Raw genomic sequence first — 16352 nt, forward strand, 5'->3', positions numbered from 1 at the left:
CTGCGATTGGCTGGCGACCAGTTCAGGGTGAACCCCGCCTCTCGTCCGAAGAGTCAGCTGGGATAGGCTCCAGCACGCACCCTCGTGAGGATAAACTGTACGGAAAATGGATGGATGGATGGATGGAGACGCAGCTGCAACTGTTGTGCTGTTTTGTGACGTTTCCAATTGAAGGAAGCTAGAAGTCTGATTGTTGTGAACGCATCGCGCGCCCCCGCTTCCTGTTGCCCTCCTCCCGCTTGTGCGCGCGCTCCTCTTCACTCACTTCCTGTGGTTGCCTGGACGTGAATGCACCAGCGCTCGCCTTCCTGGCTCTGACGTCAAGAAACTGGAGCAGAGAACTAAAAAAAAATAATAATCCATGAATCACTCATGCAAACGTGAACGTCTGCGACCACTCACATCAAATTATCCGTGAATTTTGGTGTTCGCTGTAGGACTGGCCGGGGAAAAGGTTATTTGACCGAAGAGACGAGATATTCAAAAGCAGCGTTCCAAAAGTGTTTTTGGTAAGCTTTCGAATTCCTTTGCTGCCGGTGAGAACCGAAAACATGCTAACATACACCATAGCCGCCTTGATAGAGAGCCGTACTCTTGGTCAATATCGCTCATGGTCAGTCATAAAACTGAGTTAAAGACGGAAGAGCTCAGCTGAGCTTCAATCTATTGGTTTTACCTGAGTGACACTCGGAGTCTCAGCTGTTTCGGCCGTTTTATTTTACCTACAACTAGTCGGTGATAAGTAAGGTTTTATGTGAACCTGTTCGCATCCAAAATATGTACCATCTACGTCTTGCAACTATTATAAATGTCTTTTTTCACAACATGTGAAAAGTGTTCGAGTACAACCTACAGACAGGTGACATGTTTACTAACAATCATTTCACCTCTGCAATTATAAATAAATACTATGTTATGTAATGTTATTATGTCGAATGTGTATAGTTGTACGAATGTGCATTGCACGTCTCTTTAAAAAAAAAACAAAAAAAAACATTTACTTTCATCGAAGACTTGACGGCGAGAAAAATCTCCTGACTCAACACCAAACAAAAATGTCACAAAAAGCATGTACTCTATATTGAAATAATGATCTTATCTCAATTTACTCACTATTGCCAGTGTGCAATCTGGGCCTGTTCAGTTGAACACAAAGCTATTATTCTGTTGTATGAATGACAACAGGTTAAGTATACCTTCCAACGCATAGTGACAGGCAGAACAATTAAATGCTCTTCCATTAGATGGCAGAAGGAACAATCAACCTGTGTATCCACTTGTTGCCATTCATACAACAGAATAATAGCTTTGTGTTCAACTAAACACGGCAAGTTTCACATTGAGTAAGTACGTGTGACTAAATTGAGACGAGATCATCAGTATTTCAGCATATATGCTTTTTGTGACATTTTCGTGTGGTGGTTTGCCAGGAGATTTTTGTATTGTAAAAAGATGTCTCGGCTCAGGTTGAAAAACATTGCCTTAGAGAGAGGTAGCAAATTTAGAGCTGCAATGATCCACATCCTTCCGCCACACACAAATGACCTATATTCATTTGATGCCATAATTAGCACATCAAAGACAAAAGCCGCGTGTCACACTTTCCATCTCTGTTTTGACTAAAATCTCAACAAGGTCCAGACATGGCCGAGCTGCTGAGGCTGATGCTGCGGGTGTCGGAGAAAGCTGCCAATGTGGCTCGTGTGTGCAGGCAGGAAGCGCCCCTCTTCCAGCTCCTAATCCAAGAAAAGACTGGAGATGACAAGAACAAAAAGTTTGTGCAGGACTTCAAAACGCTGGCGGATGTTGTCATCCAGGAGGTGATCCGGCATGATGTTGGCGCTCAGGTATGAGAGGTTACATTAACTCGTGAATGAACAAAGGGTGATTCCCCCCCCCATTCGTGTGCTTCTTCTTGTTATGTGTTCAGTTCCCTGAGATGGTCGGCTTTATTCACGGAGAGGAGTCTAACAAGTTTGAAAATGGACTCGGTAATTATCTTCAAAACAGCACATTGTGCATAAAATACTGAAACATTGAACAGCTGCATTCATAAATTTAAAAAATGTCAAATTAAGTCTGTGTAGATTCTCAGTCATCCAGGTCACAGTTAGTTAGTTCACAAAGGTTGAATCAAGGCAATTGGACTGTGCTTGTTTGTTGAAGACATTTCACCTTTAATCTAAAAGGCTTCTTCAGTTCTAAATTTTCAGTGTGGAGTCCCTCTATTTATGCTCCTGTGTTCCCCGAGGGTGGTCAACAAAAGGGTATTGTAGTTGTTGTTGTTAGTGAAATGACTGTACTGCAGACCAATCAGTGGTTCATTTGGCTTGTGGCAAAACAGCTTGTTAAGACCACTCTTTCTGTTGAATGAGGCAATCTTTGGGGGAGAGATGTCAGGACACTGTTATAGGCAGAGAATAGGTGATGCCCAAAGCTCCTCTGTTTAGAGACGGCTTTTCTTTTAACATAGCTTGTTTTACACCTCTTTCAAACCAGCAGTCATGCCTATCCAGAATTTGGACATTGTTGTCCTTGAAGGAATGTCCCTTCTTCTAGATATGCAAATGAACAGCTGATGATGGAGTTGAAGAAGCCTCCTGTCGATGCTGCGCCATGTACCTGTGCAGCAACTGCTTAATCTCTCCTCACTGCACTGCACTGCGTTAACAACAATGCTGCGTTTGCTTCTCAGGATTTCGTCTTTGGGGTGGGATGTTATGTTTGAAGAAAATCCTTCTGAGTTTCTCGGAAGGTCAAATTAAGTCCACCTTTTAAGGTTATACTGCATTTTAGGTTCAGCAAAAGCAGAATATCCGAAGTTTTGTGAGTAGTGTACATCAATACAGATGAAAACATAGCTCCCTTGATCAAGGTAATGGGCTACAATTATGTACGTAGTCTTCAGGTGACGCAAATCCTCAATAAACAGAATATAATATTTAACACATGAAAGCACAAACCTGTGTACGTGTCCTGTGATGGAAGCCTCCCATCCTCTTCCTCGCAGGGGAGAGTGTGACCGTGACAGTGCGCGGCACAGAGGAGGAGACCGCAGCGCTTCTGGCCACCGTGCTGGACGGTGACCTGACGGCGGCGGCGCTCCTGGCACGAGCCATCCACCAAGACCCAGCCACTGTCGACGCCAGCACGGACGGACTAACGGTGCCGCTCAGCCCTTCCGAGCTCGGCATCTGGATCGACCCGATCGGTGAGCTGGTCTTCAACGTAGCGACAAAGCTGAATGTCAACAGGGCTTTAACTGTGTTTGTCATCTGGTTAATTCAGATGCCACCAGCCAGTACATAGAAGGTCGTGAGGAGGTGCTGGAGGAGGGGCACCTATCACCTTCGGGTCTGCACTGTGCTCTGGTCCTCATCGGGGTTTACCTCCGCAGCACAGGTGAGCCCGTCATGGGTGTCATCAACCAGCCGTTCAACCACAAAGACCCTGCAGGTGGAAGGTGAGCTGCACGACGGCTGTTCTTCTCACTTGGAAACAGACAGAATTACTTTATCCTAATTTCTTTGTCTTAACAAAACATTTTGTACAATTCTGTGCTTTCAACTTTGGGGAAGAACCTTTTCTGATCCAAGGTTTTTACTACCAGGTGTCTATGTAGTGTATAGTGGAACCTAAAATTGAACACAATTTGTTCTGTGACACTTGTTGTAATATAAGAAAAAAATACCAACCAACAATTTCATTTGGAAATAATGTAATAGGCGGCATGGTGGAAGACTGGTTAGCACATCTGCCTCACAGTTCTGAGGACAGGGGTTCAAATCCCGGCCCCGCCTGAGTGTGGAGTTTGCATGTTCTCCCCGTGCCTGGGTGGGTTTTCTCCGGGCACTCCAGTTTCGTCCCACATCCCAAAAACATACGTGGTAGGTTGATTGAAGACTCTAAATTGCCCATAGGTGTGAATGTGAGTGCAAATGGTTGTTTGTTTGTATGTGCCCTGCGATTGGCTGGCGACCGGTTCAGGGTGCACCCCGCCTCCCGCCCGAAGATAGCTGGGATAGGCTCCGGCAGCCCGCGAGCCTAGTGAGGATAAGCGGTAAAGAAAATAGATTGAAGGATGGATGGAATCATGTAATATTTGATTTAATCTGTTACAGGCTTGATCATAAATGTACGATGAAGATAAGATATTTCAGTCATTGTATGGTTCATAATATATTGAGAAGCGGGACCCTTTCCTATGAGAGCTCACACTTAGTCTTTGCCATCATTGCTACCCTTTTGCGGTGACAACTCAAATAACACAAACAAACCATGGAGAATATCCTGTAGATGCTCACTGAGCTGTCTTTCGATTTGCTGACATGTGACATGACATCGTGCATGATGATGTTTTTTGGTGACTTCTGAGGCACATTTTTCCGCAGAAATGTTCTCCGCATAATATGAAATTTAACTTTGGAGGTTCCACTGCGTCTGCTCTATAGCGGCAGACCTTACTGCTTTGATCAGTTCAATATACAGTGGATCTCTTTACACTTTAACAAATGTGTGGAAATTAATACAAAATGAGAAGTAGATATTTAAATGTTTGGGGACCTCATTTGAGAAGGAAAATCATTTTTCTTCATCAACAGGGTTCCTGAAGTACACACATGCAATGTGATTGAAAACTGAGTATACATGGAACAAATCTGATCAGCATCATCAGTTGCTTTTGTAATAGTTTTAAATTGTAAAGATGCTTTGTGGGCACCCTGTATAGTTCCATGTTTCTTTAAAAAAAAAAGCTATAGACAGTCATTTGTGTCTTCATTTGCTTCAGTCTGCATTTGTCTCTGATTATTGTCCGATTACGCAAGTTATTCTGACCCGATCATTTGCTTCCAGCTGGAGCGGGAAGTTCTTCTGGGGCGTGTCCTGCGGCGATGTCAACGTGTGCTCAGTGTCACATCCCAGATCTGGAACCGAAGGACGTCGGGCACTGTCGGTGGTGTTGAGCTCCAGCGAGAAGCAGGTGGTGAAGGAGACTCTGGCCACGCTGTGCGGACCAGAAAAGCTGATGTACGCCTCGGGAGCTGGCTACAAAATCCTGTGCGTCATTCAGGGCCTGGCCGGCGCCTACGTCCTCTCAGAAGGAAGCACCTTTAAGTGGGACTCCTGCGCGCCTCACGCACTGCTTCGAGCCCTTGGAGGGGGCGTGGTAGACCTGACGAAGAGTTTGAAGTGCAGTTCTGAGGCGAAGGTAGAACTGACCTATCACCAGCCTTACACTGAGGGTAAAGGTGCTGACCGCTGGGCTAACTACGGAGGTCTGGTGGCATATGGAGACTGTTCCCAGCTCAGCAGCATCATGGGGGCTCTGAGAGGAAAGCTGTAGTTTCATTGTTGACTATATCATCCTGTACTTTATTGTAGAGAAAGGTCTGTTGGTATTATTTTATTTGTAAAAATATTTTAACCAAATATATATGAAAACTTGCATATATGACATATGGGCCAAATGATCGTAAGCTCTTGGGATTCAAGTGACGTGTGAATATTCAGCAAACGAGTGTTTGTTGGTAAGATTGTACAGACAAGTTTTCTATTTTTTCTTAACATACCTTCCAGAGAATCTTGTAAAAAGCTGACACAAATGACTAAGAACATGTGGACAGTGTGAGGAGTGGAAAGGTATTGTGGCCTCCTCAAGAAGAGTGGAAAGTATAATTTCATTGTTGAGCTGACCTGAGGCTATAAATATGTCAAGTGGATGGAGTGGTGTGCAGCCATGTGCACCTCTCAAACATCTCCTTGTAAGGAGAGCATCCAATCACATAAGCCAACCAACTGACTTCCTTTAACTGATCACAAAGGAAAAACAATGAGGCCAAACAATGAAACATTTGCAATAGAATATTGGACCTACAATACTGTATATCATTATTGTTCGTCACTTTGTTGCTGATATATGCATTGTGAACAGGGAAACAAAGATATATACACAAACCAGGGCAAACCTGTTGCATTTAGGAAATTATCTTTACTTTGAAAACCAGAGAAAGCAGCGGAAACTTACCCAAGAGTGATTTTTTTTTCTTTTAAACGGTCTGCCAGCCAGGTAACAAAAGACCCTGATGATTGTCAGATAAATATTTTACAATATTCCTGCATATTCTGTTAAAAACATTAAAACAAAATAAAATATTGGTAGCTCTCCCATTGTCCTTTTGAATGTTTAAGCAGCACCCATAATGTCCATCTACATTTTCATGCTGAGTTGAACGTTTGATGAGTCTGCTAACACAAATTTTCTCCTGTTTCATGGAAATTAGACAACCTAAACAAGGACGGCAGACCAAAAATTGCACATCATTGGAAAAAATAACCCAAAGCCAAAACGTAAAATTGTGCTACTTTATAAGCAAAATATAAATCTGTCCTTTCAGTTGTTCTAGTGCCACTGCAGAGTATCAATCTCATTTCAAGCATTTACAAGCCTTTGTGGGTCTGGCATGGCTCATCTGATTGGACACCACAAATGCATAAAAGAGCAATTTCACACACGGGGGGGGGGGGGGGGGGGGGTATGGCAGCATCCTGCTTCAACACGCTAAAACTATATTTTAAAAAAAACAAAAAAAACAGGTAACCACTTCCACTCACAGAGGCATCGCAATGCAGCTGCACGCAAACAGCTTGGGCTCATCCAACACTGTAAAAGGTCACAGGCCCTTAACAAAAAAAGGAATAAAATTCACTCTCTACCGAAAAGAACAAAAAGACGGCTTTTATCACACACCCCGCTTGCTCTGGCAAACTTCACACAATATGTGTAAACGCACCCCGCTTGCTCTGGCAATCTTCACACAGTACGTGTAAACGCTTTAGTTTTCCTAGTTATTTTAACTGAGTATGACCTTTTAAACGTTTTAATTACCATTCAAATTCAGTTAGTTTAGACACACTAAGATTTAGGTTGCAGAGACAGTATGCTAAAATTAGTGTTTGTTTTACTTTTAACTGGTGGTGTAAAAACTATGCTTTGATGAACAACAGAGGGCAGTATAGACCAATCACTAGGCCCGTCTCGGCTTTGAGACCATTTGAAACCTCTACCACGAAGCACTGCTATGTTGGGCTTAAAACGGCATGTCATCTTCCGGTTGGCATGTAATCAGATAGTGACAAGATGAGAAACATGTTAAAAGAGGTTATTTTTCAGTCAGATGGCGTCCCAGTAGCTTGGTACATTGACAGTGGAAACTCATGCCATCTGACCTTTCCACCACCAGAGTTCTCAATTTATTGTTGTGCATATAAATGTTTCATCTGATTTTTTTTTTTTGTAAGTTCCAGATTCTATAGCATTGATGGTGGCTCCCTCTTTGACGATTAACATATGCTAATACTAATTTGGGACTGAGCTCATTGGGATCTCAAATTTAGGAAGTATAAGAGACTTTTTTTTTTTTAAGTAACTGCTAGCATGGATGTTTACTGAAATATAGTTATGTAACACTGACGTAGTGCTGCTGACAAGGTCAATATTGTCATATTGATTAGCTGATTATGGTGAGCCATGCCTGGTGCCACGATGGCTTGTGAAGATTTAGATTCCAAAGGAAGTGAGTGACTCGAAGTAGCAAAGAGCAGGTAAATAAATGGTGCGGGACTTGGTAGGAGAGGCTGCAGAAGAATAGCAAGGCTACAGTCAGTGTGAAGTTGAAGCCAAACTAAGGTGAAATGAGGGGTAACGAACGCACCATCGCTGACACCTCTTGAACCTTCAAACATGTTAAAGGAGCCCAAAGCTCATGTTCAGGTCTTGTGGGACCTCAGCTTCTCAAGCAACATAATAAATCCCCTCTCGCTGAGATGTCAGCAAGACCCCAAACCAGCCTGTGCTGAATGAGTCCCTGGGTTGTTTTAGTAGCCGTCCTGTCTCAGCAGACTTCACCTCTGGAAGGGCTTGCGTACCTTCTTCTTCCTCCGAGGCGGAGGTTTGCCGCCCTCGGCCCACGGCTCGCTGGGCTCAGGGCGCTGGGCCCCCGGCATGAAGAAGCCTGTCTGGCCTGGAGGAGGAGAGAACGGGGGAGCTCCAGCACCGGGCGGGGGGTGGTGAGATGGACCTGAGGGGAAGAAGCCCCCGTTGGCTGGCATGTCACTGGGGGCTGCTCCCTTGAAGATGCGGTTGAAGAAGTCCTGCAAGTCGGCTGGATTGGCTGGACCGGAACCGGAACCGTGCTCCGAGTGTGGCCTGCAAGTAAGAAGGGAAAAGGGAAGCTGTGTGAATAAAAGAGCCTCAAATGTTAAACAATTATACAAGAGGGCACCTGCTGCTGACTAAACTATGGAACGCATGGACCAATAAAGCTCTCAGTGATCGAAGAGATGATAGACAGCGATTTTAGAAGAGATGATTAAATGAGGTTTGAAGAGAGAGCACATGTGGTGGAGAAGCAGGAAAAAAAACCGTAGAAGATGGGACAGAATAGCTAGAAAAGAGAGAAAAACAAAGAAGAGATTTAAATGTAGAGATTAGATCATGAGAAAATAGTGGAATGTGCAAGAGATGATTGAAGAACCAGAGAAGGAAGACATCACAGAAGAAATGTAAGCGATATTAAAGGTGAGCATGAGGTGAGACGGTTGAGGTGACGGAGAAGAGATGAGGAAAGAAGGGAGATGTGATGATACAAGAGATTAGAGCGGAGATGGACTAAACGGTAGAGGAGATAATAGAACAGATGATGTAAGAGAGAGTAGATGATGGACATGCGGCAAATGGTTTGTCCTGGGGGATTGGTGTCACCTGTTTCTGGCGGCATTGCTGTTGTTCTTGGACCCAAAGGAGATGTGATAGGGCACACGGTGTGTGTCTGGAGAAATGAGGATCCTCTGGCAACCCGCCCACTCTGAAACATGACAGAACGATGTCACAGACACAAAATCCTTCCACGCTATGCACAATGTCTTTTTTGTTTTGAACTGAAGCAGCATCACCTGTGATATCATACACTTTGCCGTCCATACAGGCAAAGTATGTGATACGTAGGCCCAACATGCTGGACTCAGCCCACAGGTCCCCCTCTTCAGCGCTATGGTGACGACTGCACTCAGCACAGAAACGGGCCTCTGCGAGTTCTCGATCCATCTCAAAGCGCCTGCGGTAACAAGGACACATCAGTGGTTGTCATTCTCTTCTACACGCACGAAGACACACTATTCCGCTGTGTGCGAATACATACTTGTGCTTGCCTTCACATTTGGTACACATCATGGTGTTCATGGCTTCCTTCAGATCGTCCTGCAGTTTGGTGAGGAACTCGTTCATGGACTTGGACAGCTCGGTTGCCGCCATGCGCTTCCTGTGACGGGAAACCAGAGCGTTGGATAACGTGGACTTGAATGTACAGGTTTGATAAAAGACAGATTCCATAGCCAGCCATGATGTATGAGAGACAGTGGCACTGAAGAGACAAAAGGAAGCAGAGCTGGAGGTGGCAGAAATGAAGATGTTGTGGTTCCCTCTTGGAGTGACCAGGTTGGATAAAATTAGAAATGAGCTCATCAGAGGGCCAGCCAAGGTTAGATGTTTTGGAAACAAAGTTAGAGAGAGCAGATTTTGATGGTTTGGACACATCCAGAGGAGAGATAGTGAGTATATTGGTAGAAGGGTGATTAGGATAGAGCTGCCAGGGAAGAGAGCTAGAGGAAGACCAAAGAGAAGGCTGATGGATGTAGCGAGGGAAGACATGAGGGCAGTTGGTGTTAGAGAGGAGGATGCAGGAGATAGGCTTACATGGAAAAGTATGACACGCTGTGGCGACCCCTAACGGCACAAGCCGAAAGGAAAAGAAGAAGAAGGAAGGGGGCAAACACTTTCAAACCACTGTACCTTGTGAGTTATTGTTAAGCGTACTTGGGTCAATTGAAAGGTGCGATACAAAATCCAAGCTATCCTTATTTCTCTCATTATTATTATGGCAGAGACAAGAAGGTGCCACACTACCGCAAAAGGTCCGCCAACATCAATTGATTAAGTCTGTACATTTTTTCTGTCTTTTTGTGACCCTCCAGAAGGAGGACCAGCCTCAATGAGAGAGGAAAAAAAATAAGTATACTGTATAGAGGGGGTCCATAATTTATTATGTAGCTCCGTTACTACAGTGACGACATAACCCTAATTTGTTTGAAGCCACTCACTTTTCAAGGGAGCAAAAGTATTGGAACAGACATTATTAAATTAATTAAAGTGAATAACATTTAATATTTGGTGGCATAACCCGTACTTTCAATAACTGCATCCAGCCTCCGACCCATTGACTTCAACAGACTGTTGCATTCTTCATTTGAAATGCTTTTCCATTTCTTTACTGCAGCCCCTTTCAAAATTTTTTGGGGGTGTTTCTCCCTTCAGTCTCCTCTTCAGAAGGTAAAATGCATGCTCTATTGGGTTAAGGGCCGGTGATTGACTTGGCCATTCTAAGACCTTCCACTTTTTACCCCTGATTAAGTCTTTTGTTGTGATGGCAGTGTGTTTTGGGTCATTGTCTTGTTGACTGATGAAGCTTCTCCCAATTAGTTTGGATGCATTTTTCTGCAAATTTCCAGACAAAATGGTTTTGTAGACTTCAGAATTCATTCTGCTGCTACCATCATAAGTTACATCTTCAATAAAAACTCGTGAGCCTGTTCCAGAAGCAGCCATGCAAGCCCAAGCCATGACATTACTGGCACCATGCTTCACAGATGAGCTTGTGTGTTTTTGATCATAAGCAGATCCTTTCCTTCTCCATACTTTGGCATTTCCATCAGTTTGGTAGAGGTAAATCTTGGTCTCATCAGTCCATAATCTTTTGTGGCTCATCTCTGTACTTCTTTGCAAAATCCAAGCGTTCTGATTCATTTTGCTGATGAGTGGTTTGCATCTTGTGGTATGGCCTGTATATTTCTTCTCTCGAAGTCTTCCTCGAACAGTGGATTGTGATACCTTCACCCCTCCCTTGTGGAGGTTGGCAGGGATGTCACTTACTGTTGTCTTTGGGTGTTTCTTTACAGCTTTCACAATGTTTCTGTCGTCAACTGTTGTTGTTACCCTTGGCCGACCTGTTCAATGTCTGTTACTCAGTACGCCACTAGTTTCTTTGTTTTTCGGGACATTCCAAATTCTTGTATTGGTTATGCCCAATATTTGTGCAATAGCTCTGATCGAGTTTCCCTCTTCTCTCAGCTTCAAAATGGTTTGCTTTTCTCCCATAGACAGCTCTCTGGTCTTCATGTTTGCTTAACAGCAAATGCAGTTTTCACAGGTGAAACCCAAAGCCAAAAACAAGCACTATCTAATGTTTAAGCAATCAATCTAAAAGGCAGACACCTGAGCAACTAGAAACACCCATCAGTCACATGTTCCAATACCTTCGCTCACTTGAAAAGTGGGTGGGTTCAAACAAAAGGAACTGACCTTGCCGTTCCAATACTTCTGGAGGGGATTCTATATTGGTATTGTCATGAACCGGAAAAACAGTACACTGGAAGTCATGGGGGTATTCTGGTGTTTTTTGTTTTTGTTTTTTTCAAATAATGATTAACTTCTTTAAATACTTCTGTGACAAGAACGTTACAAAAAGGAGTTGTATCTACCAGCATTGTTGAATGAATTGTGTTTGTTTTAAGAGATTCCAGTGGACAGTATTTTTTGACACTACTATAACTCACAATTCATACTCTCTCCGTGTTTCTGGGTTACTGACAATATCCCAGGCAGCCCGCAGTACTTTGAATGCCTCACCAGCTCGTGGGTGTTTATTCTTGTCTGGATGGACCTAAAAGAGACGGCATGGAAAAAAAGTTTCTATGAGTAAAGAGACAATTTATTAGTCATCCCGTCATCTAAGGCAATCAATAGAAGCATTTGAATTGTGTTTTTCAGCTCACACACCTGGACAGCCAGCTGTCTATAGGCCTTCTTTAGCTCAGCCTCAGTCGCGTGGACCTCCACGCCGAGCACCGTGAAGGGATCAAGCTCATCTTCTGGGACTTCTGCCAGGGCCAGCAGTCTTTCCAGCTCCTGGCCTGGCGGGCCTCTCCCAGCTCGTCCCGGTGACTCGAAGCCGGGCGTGTGCATGTGTCCATCCCTCCTGAAACGCTTTCTGACTCTTTCCACAAAAAACACCAACCTCTTCCAAAAACGTGTATCCTGGAACGTTGTCCAATACCGTTTTCCCCTCTCTCCACCAAGCCAGATCAAGACACTTTTCACCCGCTGGGACCCGAGCACGAGCAGAGCACAAAGAAGTCTGAGAGTCGACAAGGCAGTTTGTTTAGTCCACTTGAGTGACCCAACAACTTTATCCACCACATCCGTGCCTGCGCATTTCATCCATTTTAAAATCCGACTGGCATCTGCCTTCATTCCCGGAATGTCAGTAATCTTTCCCATGAGCTGCTGCCCCAAGCGGAAAAGTTTCAACCCTCCGGTCTCCACACCAATGCCACAATTGTGAGTTAATGTGACAATAATCTCAATCATCATGTGGACACAGGAGATGCACCAGACACTGACAGACTCAGACAGCATTTCTTTAAAAGCAAAGACGAGTTGTTTGCCCGTGCGCCTGCGGCCGCGGTTCAACTGATGATGGTGATGGTTGCGTCTGCGGGCCTGCTTGTGCCTGCCGCTGCTCGACACAAAACCACCTTTTTGAAAGGAGGGTGGCGTGAAAGCACTTTGATTGCTCTGCTCAGAAAATGATGCGCTGTTCCTCAGTTTGCACTTCCTTCCTGATCCGAAGCTCCTCCAGGTCGACTCCCCGTTCAGGTGCTGCGCCTTCCCAGATTCATCGTCCTCTTCATTTATGACTCGGGAGCTTACGTGACCATCAGCGCTTTCGTGTTCCATTCCGTCAGAAACCTCCTCGGTATCATCTCTGCCCTCCATAGAGCCACAGCACTCCACATCACCAATTCCAGAGTCGTGAGGTGTGGCCGAGTTTGGGATGGCCTGAGCATTCACTGTGTACTCACGGTTGTCTTCCGCTGCTCTCGTCACCCGACTCGACTTAATTTCTGAAGGGGAATCACCATCGGAGAGCTCCTCATCAGAATCTGTAAGGGCGTCCATCTCCCTCTCAGCTGCCACTCTCTCCATCTTCCAATCTCTTATTTCTAAGCGGTGCAAATAGATTCTTGTGGAAGATGATCTCCTAAAGCCATAACCCGTTGCAATATTCTCCCCAGACTCTCACTCCAATGTGAGACTGGGGGCTTCTAAGGTCCACCATATCAGCAGCTGATTCAGGCTTTTAAATATTTGCCATTGTGCAGCAGAAATATCTGAAAATAAACACCACATTATAAACATGGCACAAATTAAGGACATTTTCTTTGTTGTAATAATGCTTGTTGACAATAAATTTTATACTTTTGGGAATCTTCATTTGCCTTTTAAATAGTGCCAAATTTGTAAGGTCCATGAAGTTTTGGGATGAGCAGCAGAGCTGATTATGCTGGTAAATTTTTTTGCCAGATCTTCTCTGCCAATGCCAACCAAACATTTTATGTTGCTGACCCAGCAGAAGCTCAAAACAAGAGTCAACATTATCGTAACCCATGTAATCAGCTCTGCTGCTCATCCCACAAATGGATGTTTCTTTCAAATACGGCACCATTTAACATGGAAATAAACAGGCTTTCCAATAGTATAAGGTCTATTTCCAAGAATAATTGTTAAAACAAAGAAATAATCTACCAAACATAATGTTCCTTATTTTTTATGCAATTTTTAGTACAAGCAGGAACAGATATACATATATAACGAGTAGGGTTGGGCATCGCGAATCGATTGGAACCGGCACTAATGTTCCGGTTCTCCCGGAACCGTTCAAATTTAAAAATTTCGGTTCCCAGTTTCGATGCCTAGTCCTCCAGCCACGGAGAAGTGGTGGCGAAAAGCAACGAAGAAGCGGCGTAAACGAACAAAGAAGAACGGGCACGATGACGTGCTTGTGCCCAATGATAGCGGCGGCGAACAAAAGTGTGTCTTAACTTTGTTAAAATGAATGACCAGTCGCCTCAGTGCAACACTTGGAATAAGATTATATTGTGAAAAGGAGTTTTTCCCGATGTGTAACATCTGACGCGCTCCGAGCCTCAGCCTACACCGTGCGGAGCTTCAGTGAAGTCAACTCTTCAGTCACTTGAGTGATTGAAACAATAAAATACGTCTATGCCAACATTGAGACAGCTAACAAGGTAAACGGTTGCTTGCACTTTTGCACTGATGGTTTTTTAGCGTTTATTTTAGTCTTCAAACCAACGTAAGCGCCGATGACAAAAAAAAAAAAAAAAAGAAAAAAGCTTCACATTGGGCTAAAACCTCACCATAGCAAATTTACATCACAATGAATTGGGACAAAATTTAAAAAAAAATGTCACAGTATCACAAACACTAACCTTGTGCCTCATCGGTGAAAATCGGGAAAGGAATCAGTGTTTTATAGCGTTTGGTTCCATCCATTAAAAAAAATAAAAATAAATCACCGGTGCCGTGTGAAGTTACTTTTCGTGCCAAAATGCTGAGTTCCGGTGAGTATCCTTCCAAATAAAAGGCTACAAGTTTAAAACAAGAAGTCACATTAAAACTTGCACATATAAACCATTTGACGTGACGAAACAGAATACAGGGGCAACTATATAGTGAAGTCAACTCTCAGTTAACTGGGTGAGTGAAACAATAAAATAAAATAGTTAAAACAGTTAAAATAACTATTTTAACAATGCCGTATTTAACTTTTAATTGAAACATTAATTCATGAATATTAAGTCAATTGGGTTAGTTCCACACATATTGCCTTTTAGTTCAGAGGTTTGATATTGATACTGGTTATAAAGAACCTCGGGTCAATTGTTCATTTTAGTCTATGCTGCGGGCTGCTAAGGAAATGGATGTTCATAATTTGGACACCCATTATTTAAACCATGCAAACTTTTTTTTTACCCTGGCCCCTAAAAGAATCGTAATCGAGAATCGTTTGGAACCAGAATCTAACTAAGGAACCGGAATCGGAACCTGAATCGCTCAAATTCCATCGATGCCCAACCCTAATAACGAGGTTCAATAAAAGAACTGTATCTAATACTCTACTTTTACAAACAATAATAAGACACTGTCATTGACATTTGCAATGATAAAGAACTACACTCCATCATAATAAGAGATGTTTATAGGCCTTTCCCCCCCGTCTTATAACTAAATTAACACATCTCGATAAGTGTTGTGTTGCAGTCCATGTGTTGACTTATGAACGTCAGACCTTTGAATCATTAAAAATTTTCAGATCATTGTCATAATCACATCACGAATAAACAGAACGCCAATCTACCATTCAATTCAACTTCAAAGTAGCTTCTATAGAAAAATTGCAGTGTACTGATATCTGTAGATCATTAAACTGCATTTCTGTATATATCCCGCTAATAAAAATTAAGTCACATGAAGAAATTCGAGTATGCATTTTAATAAAATTGACAAAGTTCAACTTTTTACATGAACAAAATAAAGGCATGTCACTGGATGTTTAAGTCCTTCCTGATAAATAAACGTAGGAAACAGTTTGACTAAAAGCCGATATAATGTGGATTCGTGGTGCGATTGTGTTGGGAAGCTTAACCAGTAGAAAAACAAAAAGCCACTTTCCTTTTCATGTTTAATGTCAGCCAAGTACATGAGAGGCGGCTAATGTTAGCAGACGCCCTGATTTTTAGCCTTGGGAAACACCCGACCAAAAAAGGCAGGCGTACAGCCGGGTTAAAGGAGTTAAATTTAGTTCCCTTGCCTATCAGCTTTTTCGCTAAATTCTGAGGAAATGCGTCGATGGAACAAAAACACAATTACAATTTGTCCTTTAACGAGCAAATGTGTCATCGATGAGCTAACTATTCGCTAGCGACGAGTGGTAACAGTTAGCTGATAAACCACTGTTTCGCCCTCCTGTATGAATCCAGCAAGAAGTTTAAACATAATTTGGACAGCGGGGAGAAGGACATCTATTTTTCATGTGCATTCAAGTATCCTAGGTAGTAAATGTACCTCTCGGATAAGTGTGTAACCTTGTTTGTGAACAGGCTGCCAGCTGCCCGTGTTGTTTTTATGGTCGTCTTCTTCTTCTTCTCCTATTCATTTTCCGACTTCCTTCTTGCTTCTCATTCGGCTTTTTTTGTCAGACTTTTCCTGAGTCCACAAAACACACGTGAGCACTACTGCCACCTATTGACCAGGAGCCGGAAACATCCCATTGCCAATGTGAAGGATTTTTCACCAAAAAGTAAAGACACAAGACAGAACAGTGCATTTTGAATACTAATTTTGGGGAGGTTTTATATTTTAATTAATATTTACATAC

At 43.3% G+C, this 16352-nt stretch overlaps 2 protein-coding genes across 3 annotated transcripts; one reads left to right on the forward strand and one right to left on the reverse strand.

Annotated features, from left to right (window-relative positions):
• Positions 1–278: 278 nt before the first annotated feature.
• On the forward strand, positions 279–6164 carry inpp1 (inositol polyphosphate-1-phosphatase). Its single transcript, XM_061688908.1, has 6 exons — positions 279–509; positions 1636–1847; positions 1931–1991; positions 3011–3211; positions 3289–3463; positions 4855–6164. Exons 2-6 carry the CDS (start codon positions 1644–1646, stop codon positions 5342–5344), a joined length of 1131 nt encoding a protein of 376 aa, XP_061544892.1. The 5' UTR covers positions 279–509; positions 1636–1643; the 3' UTR covers positions 5345–6164.
• On the reverse strand, positions 4124–16136 carry dnajc14 (DnaJ (Hsp40) homolog, subfamily C, member 14). Of its 2 annotated transcripts, none has more exons than XM_061688856.1 (7): positions 16040–16136; positions 11891–13284; positions 11668–11774; positions 9198–9317; positions 8953–9113; positions 8762–8864; positions 4124–8206 (listed from the first exon to the last, which is right to left on the reverse strand). In XM_061688856.1, the coding sequence occupies exons 2-7, from the start codon at positions 13097–13099 to the stop codon at positions 7903–7905; spliced, it is 2004 nt and encodes a 667-aa protein (XP_061544840.1). In that variant the 5' UTR covers positions 13100–13284; positions 16040–16136; the 3' UTR covers positions 4124–7902. The 2 variants fall into 2 exon arrangements, with proteins under 2 accessions (XP_061544840.1, XP_061544841.1); XM_061688857.1 differs by lacking the exon at positions 16040–16136 and adding an exon at positions 14404–15402.
• Between the last annotated feature and the right edge of the window lie 216 nt (positions 16137–16352).

The sequence above is a fragment of the Phycodurus eques genome, chromosome 10 (assembly GCF_024500275.1).
Source record: "Phycodurus eques isolate BA_2022a chromosome 10, UOR_Pequ_1.1, whole genome shotgun sequence".
In the NCBI taxonomy this organism is placed as follows: Eukaryota; Metazoa; Chordata; class Actinopteri; order Syngnathiformes; family Syngnathidae; genus Phycodurus; species Phycodurus eques.